The sequence below is a fragment of the Sander vitreus genome, chromosome 9 (genome assembly GCF_031162955.1).
Source record: "Sander vitreus isolate 19-12246 chromosome 9, sanVit1, whole genome shotgun sequence".
In the NCBI taxonomy this organism is placed as follows: domain Eukaryota; kingdom Metazoa; phylum Chordata; class Actinopteri; order Perciformes; family Percidae; genus Sander; species Sander vitreus.
In genome coordinates this window covers 33,052,260-33,069,991 of record NC_135863.1, presented here as the reverse complement: position 1 = coordinate 33,069,991, position 17,732 = coordinate 33,052,260, and the positions used below count along the sequence as shown (strand labels likewise).

The window sequence follows — 17,732 nt, the reverse complement described above, 5'->3', positions numbered from 1 at the left end:
TATCTTTCTGTTGAATAGTTTATCCCTTCCGTTAGAAGTCCATGGATCCTTTTGTCAAAAACAATTGATCAGTTGATTGAATAATAAAAGCTAATGTAATTTCAAATTTTACTGTAACATAGCAGATTGCAGAAACAAGTAGATTACTCAAAATAAGTGTCCCAACAGAGGGAAAAAAATATATGACACTTTTCATTTGCTCACTACATTGATATTTCCAGAGGCTGCATCCTGAACAGGGCCAGGAGCAGCCAGCAGATAACAAATAGCTAAAGATCTCTCCAATTATAAAGAGCTTTTAGGCAAGTCTGAGCAGTTTGTGAGCCACTCATCTATCATTCGCACGACAACAGTGTCTGAGACAGGAAATGTGCTGTGAAAAATGTCTCATTGCAGCACAGGTACACAGAACAAAGTAATTAACACATGGCCAAAAGATAAAGAGATTTGTGCTCTGGCTCGAGTATCTTGCACACTTGTAAGCATACGGTTAGAAAAGATACTGTGATGTTTCAGGTATCCTACTGCCTCGCCACAGATTCAAAGTCATTTAAATATTTAACCAAAGTAAGAATTTCTAGAAATGAAAAAGACTCTATTGAAAGATCAATCTATAAAAATAATAATTAATATCTCTAAAAACCTAAAGTCTTAAATATTCAATGATTTCTGTCCTATATTTCCCACTTTACTCTCTACACAGTGTTATTAGCATGGCTTTTCAATGACTTTCACTGCTACACTCTTCTGATTTCCTGCATGGGGATCAATAATTATTCATCCAAACCACAGTTGTAACTCACATGAACACACACATTAAAGGGATCAAATGACCAGGCAATAATCAGACTGAAATTAAATCTACTCGTGTGAAGTTAATGACATTTTAATGAGGCTCAATTTTTAAAACATGTGTGAATGAATAGACTGGGCTTGCTGCAGTACTCAAACCTGACTGTGACCCACGTGCATTAATGAGAGCTGTGTTTGGACAGGCGCCTATCCCTCCACAGGGACAGAAAAACACGCCACTGTGGGGTCATTCCCATTTCATAAATGTCACAGAGAGGTAACCTGAGCAGTGCCTGTAATTAACTGAGCATGTTTGGTGACTGAGTGGCCTCTGCAGCGAGGGGAGAGATGACAGGGTGGGTATGAAGACAGCCATCTTCATTTAGGGATAGTGTTAGCATTAACGAGGTGAAGTTAAGGTCATCTACCGAGCACACATCAGAGACATCACAGTCAAAAGTGTCAGACACACAAGATATAACCCTCAACCTAGTCTCGCATTGCCAGACCTTCCTCCACAGCACTGCAAAGGAGGGTCTGTCTAGTCCACACAGCATTCCCGGATGGGAGAAAATCGTGCTCTGGTTTATTGGCATTTCTTTAAACCAATCACAATCGTCTTGGGTGGTGCTAGGCTCCGTAAGGAGCCATGGTGACTCTGCAAAATAGCTTCGGGAAGGAATTTGTTTTGGTGGAACATGTGTACGTTCAAAAGTAGTTTTAGTCGTGCAACAGAAAACTCAGATTGGACAGATAGTCTAGCTAGCTGTCTGGATTTACCCTGCAGAGATCTGAGGAGCAGTTAACCATAGTCCTCACAAATCCACCAGAGTTTAGAACAACACAAAGAAAAAGGAAGGTAACTGACCCCTGGCCACAAATGAGGGAGACGTCGTCACCAGAACTATCCCGTAAACGAAACGTCGTTGATACACTGTAGACTACTATATGTCCACATTTACAAACATGCCCAAAATATGCAAGCAAGCAGATTTAGAGCCTTGCTTTTCTCCAGGCCGAACAATCAGCTGAATGGTAACATCCATTCATATTCATACAGGTGTACAGTAAGTTCATAAACTGACAGTGATACTCCAATGCTCAACACCATTGTTGCTGCAGCTCCCTTCACCCAAGCCTCTGCAAAACCTTTTTTCAGTGGATTTGTCAATGGATACTGATGGACCATTGACATTTGTCACAAATAGTAAATACATTATAAAGTCATGGATGGGTTTTTACAACCATATTTTGTAAATATATTACAAAATGGCATCAATGGTTATGACATTTGACTCTAGAACTTATTTGTATTAACACGTGTACACATGTACTTTGTCTGTAACACGGTATTATTGCTGCCAAGAAATTCTTTAAAAAGAAACACAATGTCAGGTCAAATGTGCATACGAACATTACACATCAATATAGGTTTGCAGGACATAAATAAATGTAAAGTGATGGGTCTAAATGCAGCTCAGTATCCATTTAATTTCTTGGTTGCATTTGCTAGTCAGCCCATCATTTGGGCTCATTTCAAATGCAATGACCGAGGAAGCTGTGTTTCATAATTACTTGACAGAAGCTATAACCACCCAGTGGGGCCTGTAAAAACAGCGCTATAATGACATAGTGCTGCGCTTACCGAGCTCAAGATGAATGCTGGGAACGAAGGAGTTGAGAAAGAACATGAAGATCACCACACCAAGGACGGACACACACTTCACCAAGAGAACCTTGTCGGTTATTCTGTGCTGTGGAGGAGAAAAACAATTGTGTCTGGGGGGGGGAAAGCTTTTGGTTTTATCATCAACTGATGGTATTTGTCTCAAGCGAAGTTTCAAAGACCAGGCTAGCTTTATTATTGAGATAACATCTATGCACCACAGTCACAGTGAGTAAGGGATCTGTCTGTATCAAAGCCTACCTTCTTTTGCAATTCTTGAATGTTTTGCTCCCAGTTCTTGTCCTCTTGGGAAATTTGGCTGTCGAACACAGCAACATTTTAATCTCATATTATTTGTGTTAAAAGCAGAAAAAAAACATTTAATTATACACTAATCACTCTATTTAAAAAAAATATATATATATATATATTAGTTAAATTGTGGAAAATTGTGCCTATACCAGCTGTTAATAAATACATAATGAATGTTGTTGAAGGCTGTTTTTAGGTATTTGTTGGTGTATGGTACTCTATTTCCCAGTGGTATGAAATTGTGTTTGTGCTATAATTGCTATGCCTATAAGAGGACATAAAAGGAAACTATTCTTGGACTTCCTCATGCTTTTGACCAAAAAATAAAAAGAAAGTACAATGTATAAATGTATAAATACAATGTATTAAACAATAAAAAAAAAACAATTAAACATCAACAATATTATGATGAATGAATGAAAATGAATTATTTGTCTCATTCACATAATATGCACCAATAATGTCTCTATCATGTCTCGAACTATACTGTAAGCAGCAAAACATTTCTTTATGAAAAAGCAACAAAAAAAAGTAAGTACATAGAATGGGTTTGTGTGAGAGGCGATAAAAACATTTTAAACAATGAAATATGCAGTATATTTTATGTTTTCAGTGTTTCCTTCTAACCTTTGGAAGGTTTTCATCATGTTGCGGAGCAGACTTTCCAGGTTGAGGACCTTTTGCATCAGGAGGCATTTCACCGCTGTCTCCTCTCGGCTGGCAGGGTTAATGCGCTGAGCCGTCTGCCTCCAGACCAGGATCTCATGCTTGAGTTCTGGAGGAGCAGGTCAAACAGAGCCAAAGAGAAAGCCTGCATGTTAAACACATGGACTACACAGTCATTACAGTGGTGAAGCTTAGGATCAGTACAGTATGTAGCATGTTTATAGTGGGGGATTTGGTTGGTAATAGCTCCTACAGCCGAGGCTTACAGAGAGAATATAAAGATGTTTCTGCTGTTTTTGCTGTGAGCCCCCATAGAGGGACTAATGCAGCCAGACGATAGCCACATTGACCAGATCAGGAACAGCCAATGATGAAGCAGAGATACAGCCTGAGAGAGCTGAACGCCTGTGTAGATATCAGTAGGTGCCATCCTTTTTCAGAAAGGTTGCTAGGTGACCTTAATAGGATCTAACTGGCACAGGAAAAAAAACATTCCTGTAAGCGAATCTGCACAATTACCAGTCGTGGCAGGGGCTTTGAGCTGATTTAGCTGCATGTTTCCAAGGTAGGCCAGGTTGGCGGGAGAGGCAGACACTCCACAGGGTGGGATTTACAGATGGGCTATCAGGCCTGCATTGAACGGTCCCCGCAGTTCCTTCAGTCTGCCTCGGGCTCAGTGGGACAATGCAGCTCTGAACAGTCGGTCTTCCTCACTCCTTACATGTGGTGACGACTGGGGAACTTGGTGGTCTGTTTTAATGATCCCTGCTGAGGTTCTCTCTTAGGGGGGCAATGTACTATTGTGGGTAAACAATGATAAGAGGTGGCTGTGTTTCTAGAACACACAAATATCTCTGTTTTATTACTTTGCCCATTCTCTACATCCCCAGGGTGTCGTATGCAAAGATCTATGGCAGCAGCGAATAGCTTCTAGGACGGAGGACACAGATACTATCCAAATTAAACACACCCTGTGGTTTTTACTCTTATTAAATGATCTTACTCTATCTCTGGACAATGTCTGGACAATATAAAGTCTGTTAATGGATAATTATTGAGATACACTCACCTAAAGGATTATTAGGAACGCCTGTAAGATTTTACGTTAATACAATTATCTAATCAACCAATCACATGACAGCTGCTTCAATGCATTTAGGGGTGTGGTCCAGGTCTAGACAATCTCCTGAACTCTCAAACTGAATGTCAGAATGGGAACGAAAGGTGATCTAAGCAACTTTGAGCATGGCATGGTTGTTGGTGCCAGACGGGCTGGTCTGAGTATTTCACAATCTGCTCAGTTACTGGGATTTTCACGCACAACCATTTCTAGGGTTTACAAAGAATGGTCTGAAAAAAGAAAAACATCCAGTATGCGGAAGTCCTCTGGGCGAAAATGCCTTATTGAGGCTAGAGGTCAGAGGAGAATGGGCCGACTGATTCCAGCTGATAGAAGATCAACTTTGACTCAAATAACGTTACAGCCAAGGTGTGCAGCAAAGCATTTGTGAAGCCACAACACAAACAACCTTGAGGTGGATGGGTTACACCAGCAGAAGACCCCCCCGGTACCACTCATCTCCACTAAAAATAAGAAAATGAGGCTACAATTTACACGAGCTCACCAAAATTGGACAGTTGAAGACTGTAAAAATGTTGCCTGGTCTGATGAGTCTCGATTTCTGTTGAGACATTCAGATGGGAGAGTCAGAATTTGGCGTAAACAGAATGAGAACATGGATCTGTCATGCCTTGCTACCACTGGGCAGGCTGGTGGTGGGGGTGTAATGGTGTGGGGAATGTTTTCTTGGCACACTTCAGGACCCTTAGTACCAATTGGGCATCGTTTAAATGCCACAGCCTACCTGAGCATTGTTTCTGACCATGTCCATCCTTTTATGACCACCATGTACCCATCCTCTGATGGCTACTTCCAGCAGGATAATGCACCATGTCACAAAACTCAAATCATTTCAAATAGTTTTTTTTTAACATGACAATGAGTTCACTGTACTAAAATGGCCCTCACAGTCACCAGAGCTCAACCCAATAGAACATCTTTGGAATGTGGTGGAACAGGAGCTTCGTGCCCTGGATGTGCATCCCACAAATCTCCATCAACTGCAAGATGCTATCCTATCAATACGGGCCAATATTTCTAAAGAATGCTTCCAGCCCCTTGTTGAATCAATGCCATGAAGAATTAAGGCAGTTCTGAAGGCGAAACAGGGTCAAACACGGTATTAGTATGGTGTTCCTAATAATCCTTTAGGTGAGTGTATATAAAAGAACTGCGGTGTACCACATTAGCTAAATAGTTTATACAATAGCACAATTACAAAAATACACTAACAGTGAAACCAAGATTAGAGCGCTGTGCTGCTCTTAGGCTGCTCTCTCGTTCCTTTTTTTTTTATTACAGACTAGTCAAAGACAACAGCTGAACATCAGAGTAAAGGGGTTTTCCTGAGTTGAGCCATGTGGTGTCGGGACACTGGCTGAGTCATCACACTCTTGAGGGAGCCGAGCTCCTTAAAAAGGCAAAAGTGTTTCACCACAGCAATTGATTTTGAACTAAGTCTGACACACACTAGGGTGGTTGTCAGACAGAATGGGGATAGTGTGTTTAGGGGGTTAGGGTTAGGAGCCAATGACATGACATGAAAAATGACAATTCCATCCATGTTAGATTATGGAGACACTATATACAGGGTTGCTTGCAAGACCACTCTATCAAAACTCGACACTCTTTACCATTCCACTATCAGGTTTGCCACAAATGCCCCCTTCAATACATACTGCTGCACCCTATATTCATCTGTCAACTGGCCCCTCCCTTCACATTCGCTGTAAGATTCACTGGTTCACTCATTTACAAGACCCTTCTTGGCCGATCACCTCCTTACTTAGGTCACCTGCTGCAGCCAAAGTCTGTCACATACAATACCCGGTCCTCACTTCATCTTCAATTAAGCATTCCCAAAACCAACTCTGCCTCTGGCCTCGCATCTTTTCAGTCTGCTGCCGCTCATGACTGGAATGCTCTGCAAAAGATTCTCAAACTGGACAAACTAATTTCCATTTCATCCTTCAAAACCATATAATCCTTGTTCACTCACATATGCAGTTGCTTCTCTACATAATCATTTTTCCAGCTAAATATTTGAATGGTTTCTCCCTGTCTTACTCACCCATGTGCCTGTGTAGTTATCTCGTTATAAGTGTTTGTTTTCTGTGTAGTATTTTAAATTGTATTTTATGTAATTTCTAAACTGTATGTATTTCTAATGTATTTATTATCGAGCCCTCCTTCCCTTTCCCTATGTGGCTATGCCACTTGTCAGGCCACCATTGTAAATAAGAACCTGTTCTTAATGACTTGCCTGTCAAAACAAAGGTGAAATAAAAAATAAAAAGCCAGGAAAACCTTTAAAAACTTTTGGATTGGTGGCCAATCATGTAACCGGCGATCAGACTTGTCAGTTGGTTTTGAGGCGGTGTGAGAGTCCCGTACAGTAAATGGTAACATCACGGCCTCTATCGTGGTCACATGAGGATAAAACACGAAACACAAGCACTCCACTGCCCAGGAGTCTCTGTAACAGCTGAATGTTTCCTGCAACAAGCTCCAGCACAAAAGCAGTCGGTCGGAAATATTGAGATTATTAAATTATTTGACGGAAAACAACAATATATAATATAAAGTCTACATGTGTTACATTGGGGGGACATCACACAAATGGGCAAGTGTGACCATAGACATAATATATATTATGTCTATGAGTGTGACCACAGCATGTGAGCAGAGTGGAGCCGTGAGAATTTCCGCTTCTCGCTCACAGACCTGTGCGTTTTCTCCGCTCCGCTGCTCAAAGCCGCCCCATGCTGCTCCCAGCCGCTCCGCTAATTATCGTTTCGCGCTCCGCTCCACTCACATGCTCTGATAGTGACACACCCTCTTTGGTCTGGTTTGGTTTGGTTTGGTCCTTCCCTATCCCCATGAGTGCTTTAATTAAACACATTTTTAAAGTAGCTGTGAACCTAGACATAAAGTCAAAACATTAACATCTTAACTGTTACATCATGACCACAGAGAGATCTTCCCTTTTATTAACCAGCACGTCATCATTCAGGACGATGATGACAATGTGAATGCAATCCTGTGGAAATTACCTTGGAAAGTCTTCAATTCAGAGGGCACTATACATCATGTGTGGGAGTTAGAGGGCCGAGGCCGTAATGCAGAGTTAATGACGTTTCTATGAGGTCTATGAGAAAATGAGTAGCTGCCGTGTGGGGGTAGTATGTGCACAGATCTTCTTAGAGGGTTAATACACTTCATACTTATATTAAAAAGCTATCATAATTGATTCTAGATTGTACCACATCCAGAGCAATCCTACAATTTACCTTTTAGCCCCGTGACAACATGATAACTCCCCCGGCCCGACGGCACCCTTCATCTTAACTCACCCACTATTTCAATGGATTCTTTGTTGTAGAGCTTTTTGTTCCAGTAGAGCAACCGCAGGAAGGGAAACGAGGTGAGGAGGACAAGGCCTATCCCGAGGAACATGTAGCCTGTGAAACTGGCAAAATCAATCCCCTGTAAGACAAAGAATAATAATGTGTTAGACATTCAAATATAAGCATTGGTGCCTAGACATCAGTTTTTGTGAGAAAACAGAAGGACATCTGTATGCAGTGATGATCGGTATGACGCAAAGAACATCTGGTGAGAATAAAGTTCAAACACTTCAGCTAAACTGTTCATTGTCTGAGACAAAGAAAAACTCTGCAAAAGGATGTAAGCAGCTGCAGGTGTAACCACTAATGTACATGTTATATCACTGTATTACAGAAATTCAAATAACGTTTGACCAAGAATAGAGGTATTAAGGTGCATCCAGTAGCATTATATTAAGTGGCATTATAAGTAATATAAGTTTGTATTTGAGAGCAGCCTGCGGAAATGGCATGCAAAATGAAAAGCAAAGGATTTAATTGTTGCACACAAAAGGGCAGTGGTAATTGCATCCTTAAGAATTTTTATGTCCACCAGGCTCTAGTTTGGTTAGAGGCACATTTTAAAGAGCACATATTGTGCTTTTTCGTCTTTTCTGACCTATAAATGTTGTTATAATGTTGGATACTCATGTTAAACGATACCAAAGTGTCAAATAATGAGGTAAATGCATTAAGACGTGAGCCCTGCAGGCAGCTTGGGTTAGCTCTGCCCAGCTCTGAACGCACGGATCTAACTGGGTCTCAGTGGGGTAATGAATTTCCTCTATTTGTCTACGTCAATGAAACACACTTCCCTACATGGTCATGCTGCTCCACGCTCCGAGCTGTCACCATTCGGAGGTCTTCCGGAAGATAGTCCCACTTTGCCAGACCATCCACACGCTGCGGAGCGGAGGAGGGTCTGACTAGTCCACACAGCATTCCAGGATGGGAGAAAAATGTGCTCTGGTTTATTGGCATTTCTTTAAACTAATCACAATCGTCATGGCTAAGCTCGGCACGGAGCCGCTGTAAAATAGTCGTGCAACAGAAAACTCAGATTGGACAGATAGTCTAGCTAGCTGTCTGGATTTACCCTGCAGAGATCTGAGGAGCAGTTAACCATAGTCCTCACAAATCCACCAGAGGTTAGAACGCCAACACAAAGGAAGAGGAAGGGGACGGATATCCGGCGAAAATGCATGCATCCGGCCGAATTTCCTGCGGCACCAGAGCAATCCCAGAAGTGGAACGTCGTTTATATAGACTATCCAAAAGATGACCAATCACAACGGAGTGGGCGTGGCTGGAGCGGGGGCGACGAGGAGGAACCTAAACCAACCTTTCAGAGGAGCCACAGATGACAGTAAGAGTGGCCCGACGATCTACATTCACAGTTTATTGTGCAATGAATCATGTCAGGCTGCTCTGTAGGAGTCCTGAATAAAAAACTAAGACCAGAAAAGAAGTATAATAGCTACTCTTTAAAAGAAATTTGATGGCAAAGCTTTCACAGAGACCACGATTTTATCAGATTCCACTTTGGAAGTGTGTCTGATATCACATACATGAGATTCCATTTCTAAAGTCTCTAATTAAAGTCTTTGTTTCTTGTACATCATGAAGAATAGAACTACAGATATTCAGTGATAAAAGTGGTTGATAGTGACCTCTACAGGATTTGCAATTTCAAGTTGCAACAAAAGTCTAAGATGAAGGGAGAGAAGGAGTGGTGCAATAAAACATGCAGCATACGGCAAATGTGAATAAATCAGTCAATACAATTAAGTTTAAATTAAGATATTCTCACACTTAAAATAATTATCTGAAACACCAGGTATCAAGCCTTCAATCAAGTATAAAGTTTGAATGTTCCACTTCAAGTGAAATCTCAGTAACAGCTGTGGGAGGTGTGCAAAAGATCTTAAGCATCTCATCAATTATGCCAGAGATTTAACACAGAGGTTCACACGATCTGATTTCGTCACTATGTCTCCTCATTGCCTCACTCGTACAGTACATCTCTGACTACTCCTTTATTCATGTTCTCTCACCCTCAGGGCAGCCTTGTGCGTCGAGGATATTCGCTCATGCAAGCCTGCTGTGAGTGAAAACTCTTACCATTGCTGTTTTAGTTGTAAACTAGAATCTGAATGTCTTGTATCTGTGTCTCTCTGTAACACATTTCCTATCATTCCAACAAGACAAAGTTTGCTGCTGTAATGTATCTCTGTTTGCAGCCATAAACTGTTACCCCAGTGTGTCCATATTTCAGAGCCAATGTACGGTGACTAGATGTCCCCGTTTTTGGTGGCGTGTCACCGGTTGGAGCTGTCCCCGGAAATGTCTCTGTTTTTAACTGTGTGTTTTAAACAGGCCGTAAAGTCAAATGATATTTGACATGGCAAGAAAGACTGGGCAGCAGAGCTAACCAGTTGATGTCGTAATCACGCTGTGCTTGTTTTTTACAACAGTTACCATGATTGAAATACATGAAACCAGAATTGTCCCCCTTTTTATTTTGTGGATTATAACTTAAACTATTTTAATGATATATTGACCGCTGATTCACCTGAACATTTTCCAGGTTATTATTATATCAATGAAATGATAGCAAAAAGAGGTAGATTGTGTATGGGCCATGCCACCTTGCTTTGTTACAAATTAAATACAAGGACACTCTGATGAGGAGCAGAATCACCACAAACGCACCTCACAGCTGTGCCATTCTTTCTATCACTGGATTTCTCCCGGAGATCCCTTTCACACAAACAAGCAAGCATACAAACAAACAAACAAACAAACAGGCAAGCAAACCATGCATGTACACACAAGCTGTCCTTATCAGAGGCCAGACATGACTGAATGGGCGCGCTGCTGCTACTGCGTTCTCGCAGATCTGTCACCTGGGAAACAGCCAAGACAAACTGGACAGCGGGTCGTGGAAGTCTGGTGTGGTAGCAGATACTGCATACTGGAGGAGACCACATACTGCTGCACCAGCAAAGGCTAAAATGTCACATGCAGTGAACAGATGCCACATCTAGCAGCTGGGAAAATGTCATGTCTTCTAGCGATGTAGCATTATGGCCCTCTGAGTATAAGAAGAGTGAAGGGTGTGAGAGAAGTCTACAAGTCCTTGCCCTTTTTAGACAGTGACAGGCTGCTTTGATTATTAACTCACAAAAATGTTCTTACTGCCGTTTACTGACATCACTTTTGTCACAATCTATACAATACAACGTGCCTCTAAATGCTTTTCCAAACTATCATGGGAGGGGCAGAGAAGAACAATGTTAGTGTCAGTTAGGCTGACAAATATTTAATAGAGGTATGATGTGTCAGAGCAGTGCGACTTGATCGTGTATACAGGTATTTTTTCAGTTTTTTTCGCAGTTCCTACAACATTTTCAAGTAGACCTTTTAAAGTAAAAGAAAACAATTCTAAACACAAACATATATATCATAATCGAATAATCTGTTGGAGTCATTTTTTATGAAAAAAAGTAAAGAAATTCTGTGATTACAGCTTCTTAAATGTGAATATTTTCTAGTTTTTTCTCTCCTCTATGACAGTAAACTGAATATCTTTGAGTTGTGGGCAAAACACAAGACATTTAGAAACATCAAATGGGCCTTGGGAAACACTGACAAATAAGGGGCGGGTCTAGAGGGGGGGCCCGGGGTGGAACCCGCCCCCCCTGGTGGCGCCCCAATCCATTGGGCTAGAGTGCTGTCAATCTGACAAATTTGATTTCCATTGGATAAGAGTACTGTCAATTTGCTGCCTGTTCTGCCAACAGCTGCCTTTCCATTTGGTAAACAGACATTTACTTTAAACACACATTCTATGGCAACTGTGTACTTTGTTGGAATTTTGAGGACATTAGCAAAATTACGTTTTATCCTATCCAATATTTGCTATATTTCTAAGCAGATTTTCTATGCTGTATTCTGATAACCCCACCGCCCCCCTCCCCGTGCCACCCAACTTAAAAAATCCTGCAATCGCCCCTGTGATAAACATCAATCATTTTTCACCATTTTCTGACATTTTATAGACCAAACAACTAATCAATTAATCAAGAAAATAATCAACAGATTAATCAAATATGAAAATATTCCTTAGTTGCAGCCCTAGGAAGGGGCAATTACATTTCAATGAGCTGCTAAAATAAATTCTAAACATGGGACAATCCAGCACAGGAAAAAGAGCTGGGCGTTAGCACATTATTGCATCAGGAGTGACACTGTCTCCTTCACATGTTTAGTCAGACACTAATCCCAAAGAAAGGGTCTCCAGTGTGCCCTAGCATGCCACTTGTTGAAGACTAGAGCCACACCAAGGTAAGCTGCTGCTGAGGTGTAGGTGAGTATGTTGCAGGAAGGGGAAGCACTAGGAAGGTATTACTCCATGCGGGCATAGGAAATAATTAAATGCAATATCAGAGGGTACTCTTAGAGCAGCTTTGTTGCTTATTATGACTGTATGAACTGCATGACATAGTCATATTTATGCTTAAAAAAAGTAGAAAGGAGTAGGTACAAATTCAAAGTCAAACGTTAGAAACGTTTGGCTACAGGACGACAGCTAGAGCAGAGCAGGTACCGGGCAGGTACCTTGAAATAGGAAGGTGTTACAGTTTCTTTCGCCACTGTTTTGACATTTTTAATTCCCCTGATTTATGATGGCAGCAGCAAAAATAGAAATTGGTTTCACTGCCACAACATCTCCATTCATCACCTGCACATCAACATAAATAAGGGTCACAGCTCACGGTTGTATAAATACATGGAGAGATTGTGCTGAACAGAGATAACACATGTACAGCAAACACAGTTGATTCAATTTATCCACAGTGCATACTAATGAAATACTTGCAAATATCTGTATGTACACTATAAATGTGTATGCACTGTGTATGTAACAACTCTCACCTTTAAGGATACAGTAAGTGCATGACTACCTGACACACATTTAAGTTCTCTCTAGGATCTTTTACTTAACTTGTTTTGTAAAATGTATTATTATTATTATTATTATTATTATTATTATTATTATTATTATTATTATATGTATTGGGTGATTGTTGTTACACTTACCCACACTAAAAAAGGAAAATAACCTCAAAAACTGCAGATTTGAACAAAGTAAAATTCTTAAATTTCCTAATTGAAGCACCTGGCAAGCTTTAAATTCAGACTGCCAAGTTATGCAGGGCCTGTTGCTGCACCTTGTGTAGAGGAACTTTGATGAATTGTTTTTGTTTGCTCGCACATTAAAGCTGCATGAAGTAATTTTTGACCGCTAGAGGACACAAAGACTCACAGCAACAGAACTTATCAGGCTTGTCCAGCATGTTAGCATACAACTGCCTACTTACACATCTAGCAGACACACTGCAACATGGCCCTCCCATTAGAGTCCTTTTTATTACCAGCTGTTGAATGCAAGACCGGACTGACAAACCAAAACCATTAGCTAAGAGTCGCTAAAAACTGTATAAAGCTGCAGAGATTGGGTGTTAAATTATAGTGGGAATGGCAGCAGGATTTAATGTTAATATCAACATACTGCTTATTAGAGTTTTAAAGTGGTGCTGTAGTCCATATCTGTTGCAGCAGAGTTGTTTGAAATAATAATTGTCAGCCCTGTTTCTCAATGTGTATTTACTACTGTCGTTGCAGTGATGCTCCTTTCACAATTACCCGAAAACCATGTCATAAGATAAGATTTTCAAAACACTCAACTGCACTCTTCACAGACTGAGAAGTATGCTAACCATGCATGCACACACACACACACACACACACACACACACACACACACACAGGGTCAAACGTTAAGTAGTCTTAGTAGTTAAGTAATCAACAAGTACATTTCCAATACAATTGCCTCACATCCGCCGCGTCATGTCCCTCGCCTTCTGCTCTCGGTGTGTTGCCGTTCTCAAACACTATTCGCTTCGGGGAACAACGACAAACTTCGAGCTAGCAAGCTACACGCTGAAAATGGCAAGTTTTGAAGAAAATTTGGATCATGCAACAAGGCAGGCCTGCTTGGTTCCTTTCGGGGAATGATTGTAAAGATTTACAAAGAATATGTTTAGGTCATATCCTCTCTAACTGGGACGTTTTGGGACTGATTGGTGGGATTGCTGTGGACCAAGTAGCCACAGCAATACACTGGTAAAAGCAAATTATGTTTAACCATGTATCAGCTAATTTAAATAGCTCACGTTACTGTATTGTGTGAACAGTTAACTTCATTTAATATTGTATGTGGCGTTTTCTTTTTTGGGGTGCAAATGTTCCACCAGAACAAGTGCAGAGCCACCTTCTCCGCCCAAGTCGATTGTAATTAGTTTAAAGTAGAGATGCACCGATTACAATTTTCTAGGCCGATTCCGATTTTCTTTGAGTTAGGCCAGCCGATACCGATTTCATTTTTTCTAACCTCTTTACAGCACACACAAATATTTATTTTCTATCTTTTCTTTAATAGAACATTTTTTGAACAGATAATGGATCACTATAAAATAGAACTATATAAATTACTCCTGGTGTGGGAAATTCACACACATCTAAAGTGCAACGTTAGAACCATTTCCTTCTTTTCATATCCAATATCCAACTAAAAAAATGTGATTCTGGTTTTTGGTGTCGTCCCTCCACGCCCTACTTTTTCCTTGCAGGTGTTGCATATTGCAAATGTGTTATCTTCTGCACACACACTGAAGAATCTCCAAACAGCTGACATGTTGCAGGTTAATTCACGAGGTTCCTACATGTGGGAGAATAGCGCGGACACGCACTTCAGACCGCGAGCGGGTACGCGCGACACACGGCGGAAAAGTTGAGAGAAAAGAAAGAGACTGTGCTGTCGCGTCCGTGTGTGCGTCCGTCCTTGAAAACTGTAACACGTATAACTTATGTTGTCAGTTAATTGTAGCATTGACCGGCATGAAATCGGCATGTGTCAGACTGACCTGCCAGTCGCCGGTCATGGCCGAGCACGTGAAAACCGGCCAATTCCGGTCACCGGCCGGTTTATCGGTGCATCTCTAGTTTAAAGAAATGCAAACAATTCAGAGTGTTTTTTGACCTGTCCCAGAACGTATCTGTGGTGTAGCCAGACATTACTTGTTACAGTGCTGTAGAGAAAACCTGAAGACACAGTGCCACTCAGTGTTTCCAGTCTGTGGCAGTGGCTTTGTGATATATTTGATCACTAATCAAAACAAACATAACTTATGAGGAAAATTCTTGATAATTCATCTTTTGATCATGGCAGTGACCTTATAACCTGACTCCGCCAGATGGATTTGCTCGGCATATCCATCTGGGAACTTTCCGTTGGAGAACTTTTGGGAAGGGGCGAAAATACTGGTCAGCTGATTGGATAAACCATCTGTCTATCACCACCTATGTTGGTGATAGACGAAAACCGAATGAACCGGATGTGAAGGTGAACTGCCGAAACCAGTCGGGAGAAGAGCAAAAACATCTTTTCCTCTGAGAAAAGCCTCCAGTGCCGTTTTTTGCTCTTCTTTCAATGAAGGAATACTTTCTAATTCAGATAAAACTTGCGCGATAACTATGCTCATCTCATCGTGATGAGACCAGACGCGTAACTATCAGTAAGCAGGGTAAGCGGTGCTTACGGGCCCGGACCAATCAGGGGCCCGCGTGACTGGAAGATATTGATTGACAGCCGGGGCTCCCTATCATATTTGGCCTCTGACCAAGCGGGAGTGAGAACGAGTCAAATTCATTTCCTTGTTTCAGAGACCGTTCTCTTCACGTGTGTGACTCGAACATCTCACATTTACCAACAAAACGTACAACGAAAGACCGTGCAGAACATTTTAGACCGTCCTGCCAACCTGTAAACATTTTAACATCAATGTACGCTGTAACGTTTTTTCACTCTAAAGTCACTGAAAGCTGCTGCTGTTTACATGATCTCTGCAGCGGGCGGGGCTGCTGAGTTCGCCCCGCGACTGACACACACACACAAAATCACACACGGTGGATGCAGGAAAAACCGGAGATGAGACGTACAATTGTTCAGTCTAACATGTTTAGACTGAACAGTTTCTTCTCCTTGCGTCACACCTAAACCCGCCTCAAAACCAACGCTAGATACCAGACTGATCTGCGAGTGGAAAACTGGAGCTCGTGAGATCAGCACGGTCTCACGAGGCTAGTGACCTTAGTAACTCCATCCATCCATCTTCATCCGCTTATCCGGGGTCGGGTCGCGGGGGTAGCAGCTCCAGCAGGGGACCCCAAACTTCCCTTTCCCGGGCCACATTAACCAGCTCCGACTGGGGGATTCCGAGGCGTTCCCAGGCCAGGTTAGAGATATAATCCCTCCACCTAGTCCTGGGTCTCCCCCGAGGCCTCCTCCCAGCTGGACGTGCCTGGAACACCTCCCTAGGGAGGCGCCCAGGGGGCATCCTTACCAGATGCCCGAACCACCTCAACTGGCTCCTTTCGACGCAAAGGAGTAGCGGCTCTACTCCGAGCTCCTCACGGATAACTGAGCTTCTCACCCTATCTCTAAGGGAGACGCCAGCTACCCTCCTGAGGAAACCCATTTCGGCCGCTTGTACCCTGGATCTTGTTCTTTCGGTCATGACCCAGCCTTCATGACCATAGGTGAGGGTAGGAACAAAAACTGACCGGTAGATTGAGAGCTTTGCCTTCTGGCTCAGCTCTCTTTTTACGTCTAACGGTGCGATAAATTGAATGTAATACCGCACCTGCTGTGCCGATTGTCCGACCAATCTCCCGCTCCATTGTCCCCTCACTGGCGAACAAGACCCCCAAGGTACTTGAACTCCTTCACTTGGGGTAAGGACTCATTCCCTACCTGGAGAAGGCACTCCATCGCTTTCCTGCTGAGAACCATGGCCTCCGATTTAGAGGTGCTGATCCTCATCCCAGCCGCTTCACACTCGGCTGCGAACCCGATCCAGTGAGTGCTGAAGGTCACAGGGCCGATGATGCCATCAGGACCACATCATCTGCAAAGAGCAGCGATGAGATCCCCAGCCCACCGAACTGCAACCCCTCTCCACCCCGACTACGCCTCGATATCCTGTCCATAAATACTACAAACAGGATTGGTGACAAGCGCAGCCCTGGCGGAGGCCAACTCTCACCTGAAACAAGTCCGACTCACTGCCGAGAACCCGGACACAGCTCTCGCTTTGGTCGTACAGAGGTGGATGGCCCTGAGAAGGGACCCCCTCACCCCCGTACTCCCGCAGCACCTCCCACAGTATCTCCCGGGGCACCCGGTCATACGCCTTCTCCAGATCCACAAAACACATGTAGACTGGTTGGGCATACTCCCAGGCTCCCTCCAGGATCCTTGCGAGAGTAAAGATCTGGTCCGTTGTTCCACGACCAGGGACGGAATCCGCATTGTTCCTCTTCAACCTGAGATTCGACTATCGACCGAACCCTCCTTTCCAGCACCTTGGAGTAGACTTTACCGGAGAGGCTGAGAAGTGTGATACCCCTGTAATTGGCACACACCCTCTGGTCCCCCCCTTTTTTTAAAAAGGGGAACCACCACCCCGGTCTGCCACTCCTTAGGCACCGTCCCAGACTTCCACGCAATGTTGAAGAGGCGTGTCAACCAAGACAACCCCTCCACACCCAGAGCTTTAAGCATTTCTGGACGGATCTCATCAATTCCTGGGGCTTTGCCACTGTGGAGTTGTTTAACTACCTCAGCAACCTCCACCAGGGAAATTGATGCTAATCCCCCCTCATC

General features: G+C 42.7%; 1 protein-coding gene across 1 annotated transcript in view; it reads right to left on the bottom strand.

The window, feature by feature from the left end:
• Positions 1 to 17,732, bottom strand: part of oca2 (oculocutaneous albinism II) — a 53,781-nt gene that overhangs the window by 17,675 nt on the left and 18,374 nt on the right. The window contains exons 14-17 of the mRNA XM_078258222.1: positions 7,910 to 8,042; positions 3,398 to 3,545; positions 2,720 to 2,777; positions 2,438 to 2,546 (exon numbers count right to left, since the gene is read on the bottom strand). Coding sequence (XP_078114348.1) covers positions 2,438 to 2,546; positions 2,720 to 2,777; positions 3,398 to 3,545; positions 7,910 to 8,042 — 448 coding nt within the window. The remainder of the gene's footprint in view (positions 1 to 2,437; positions 2,547 to 2,719; positions 2,778 to 3,397; positions 3,546 to 7,909; positions 8,043 to 17,732) is intronic.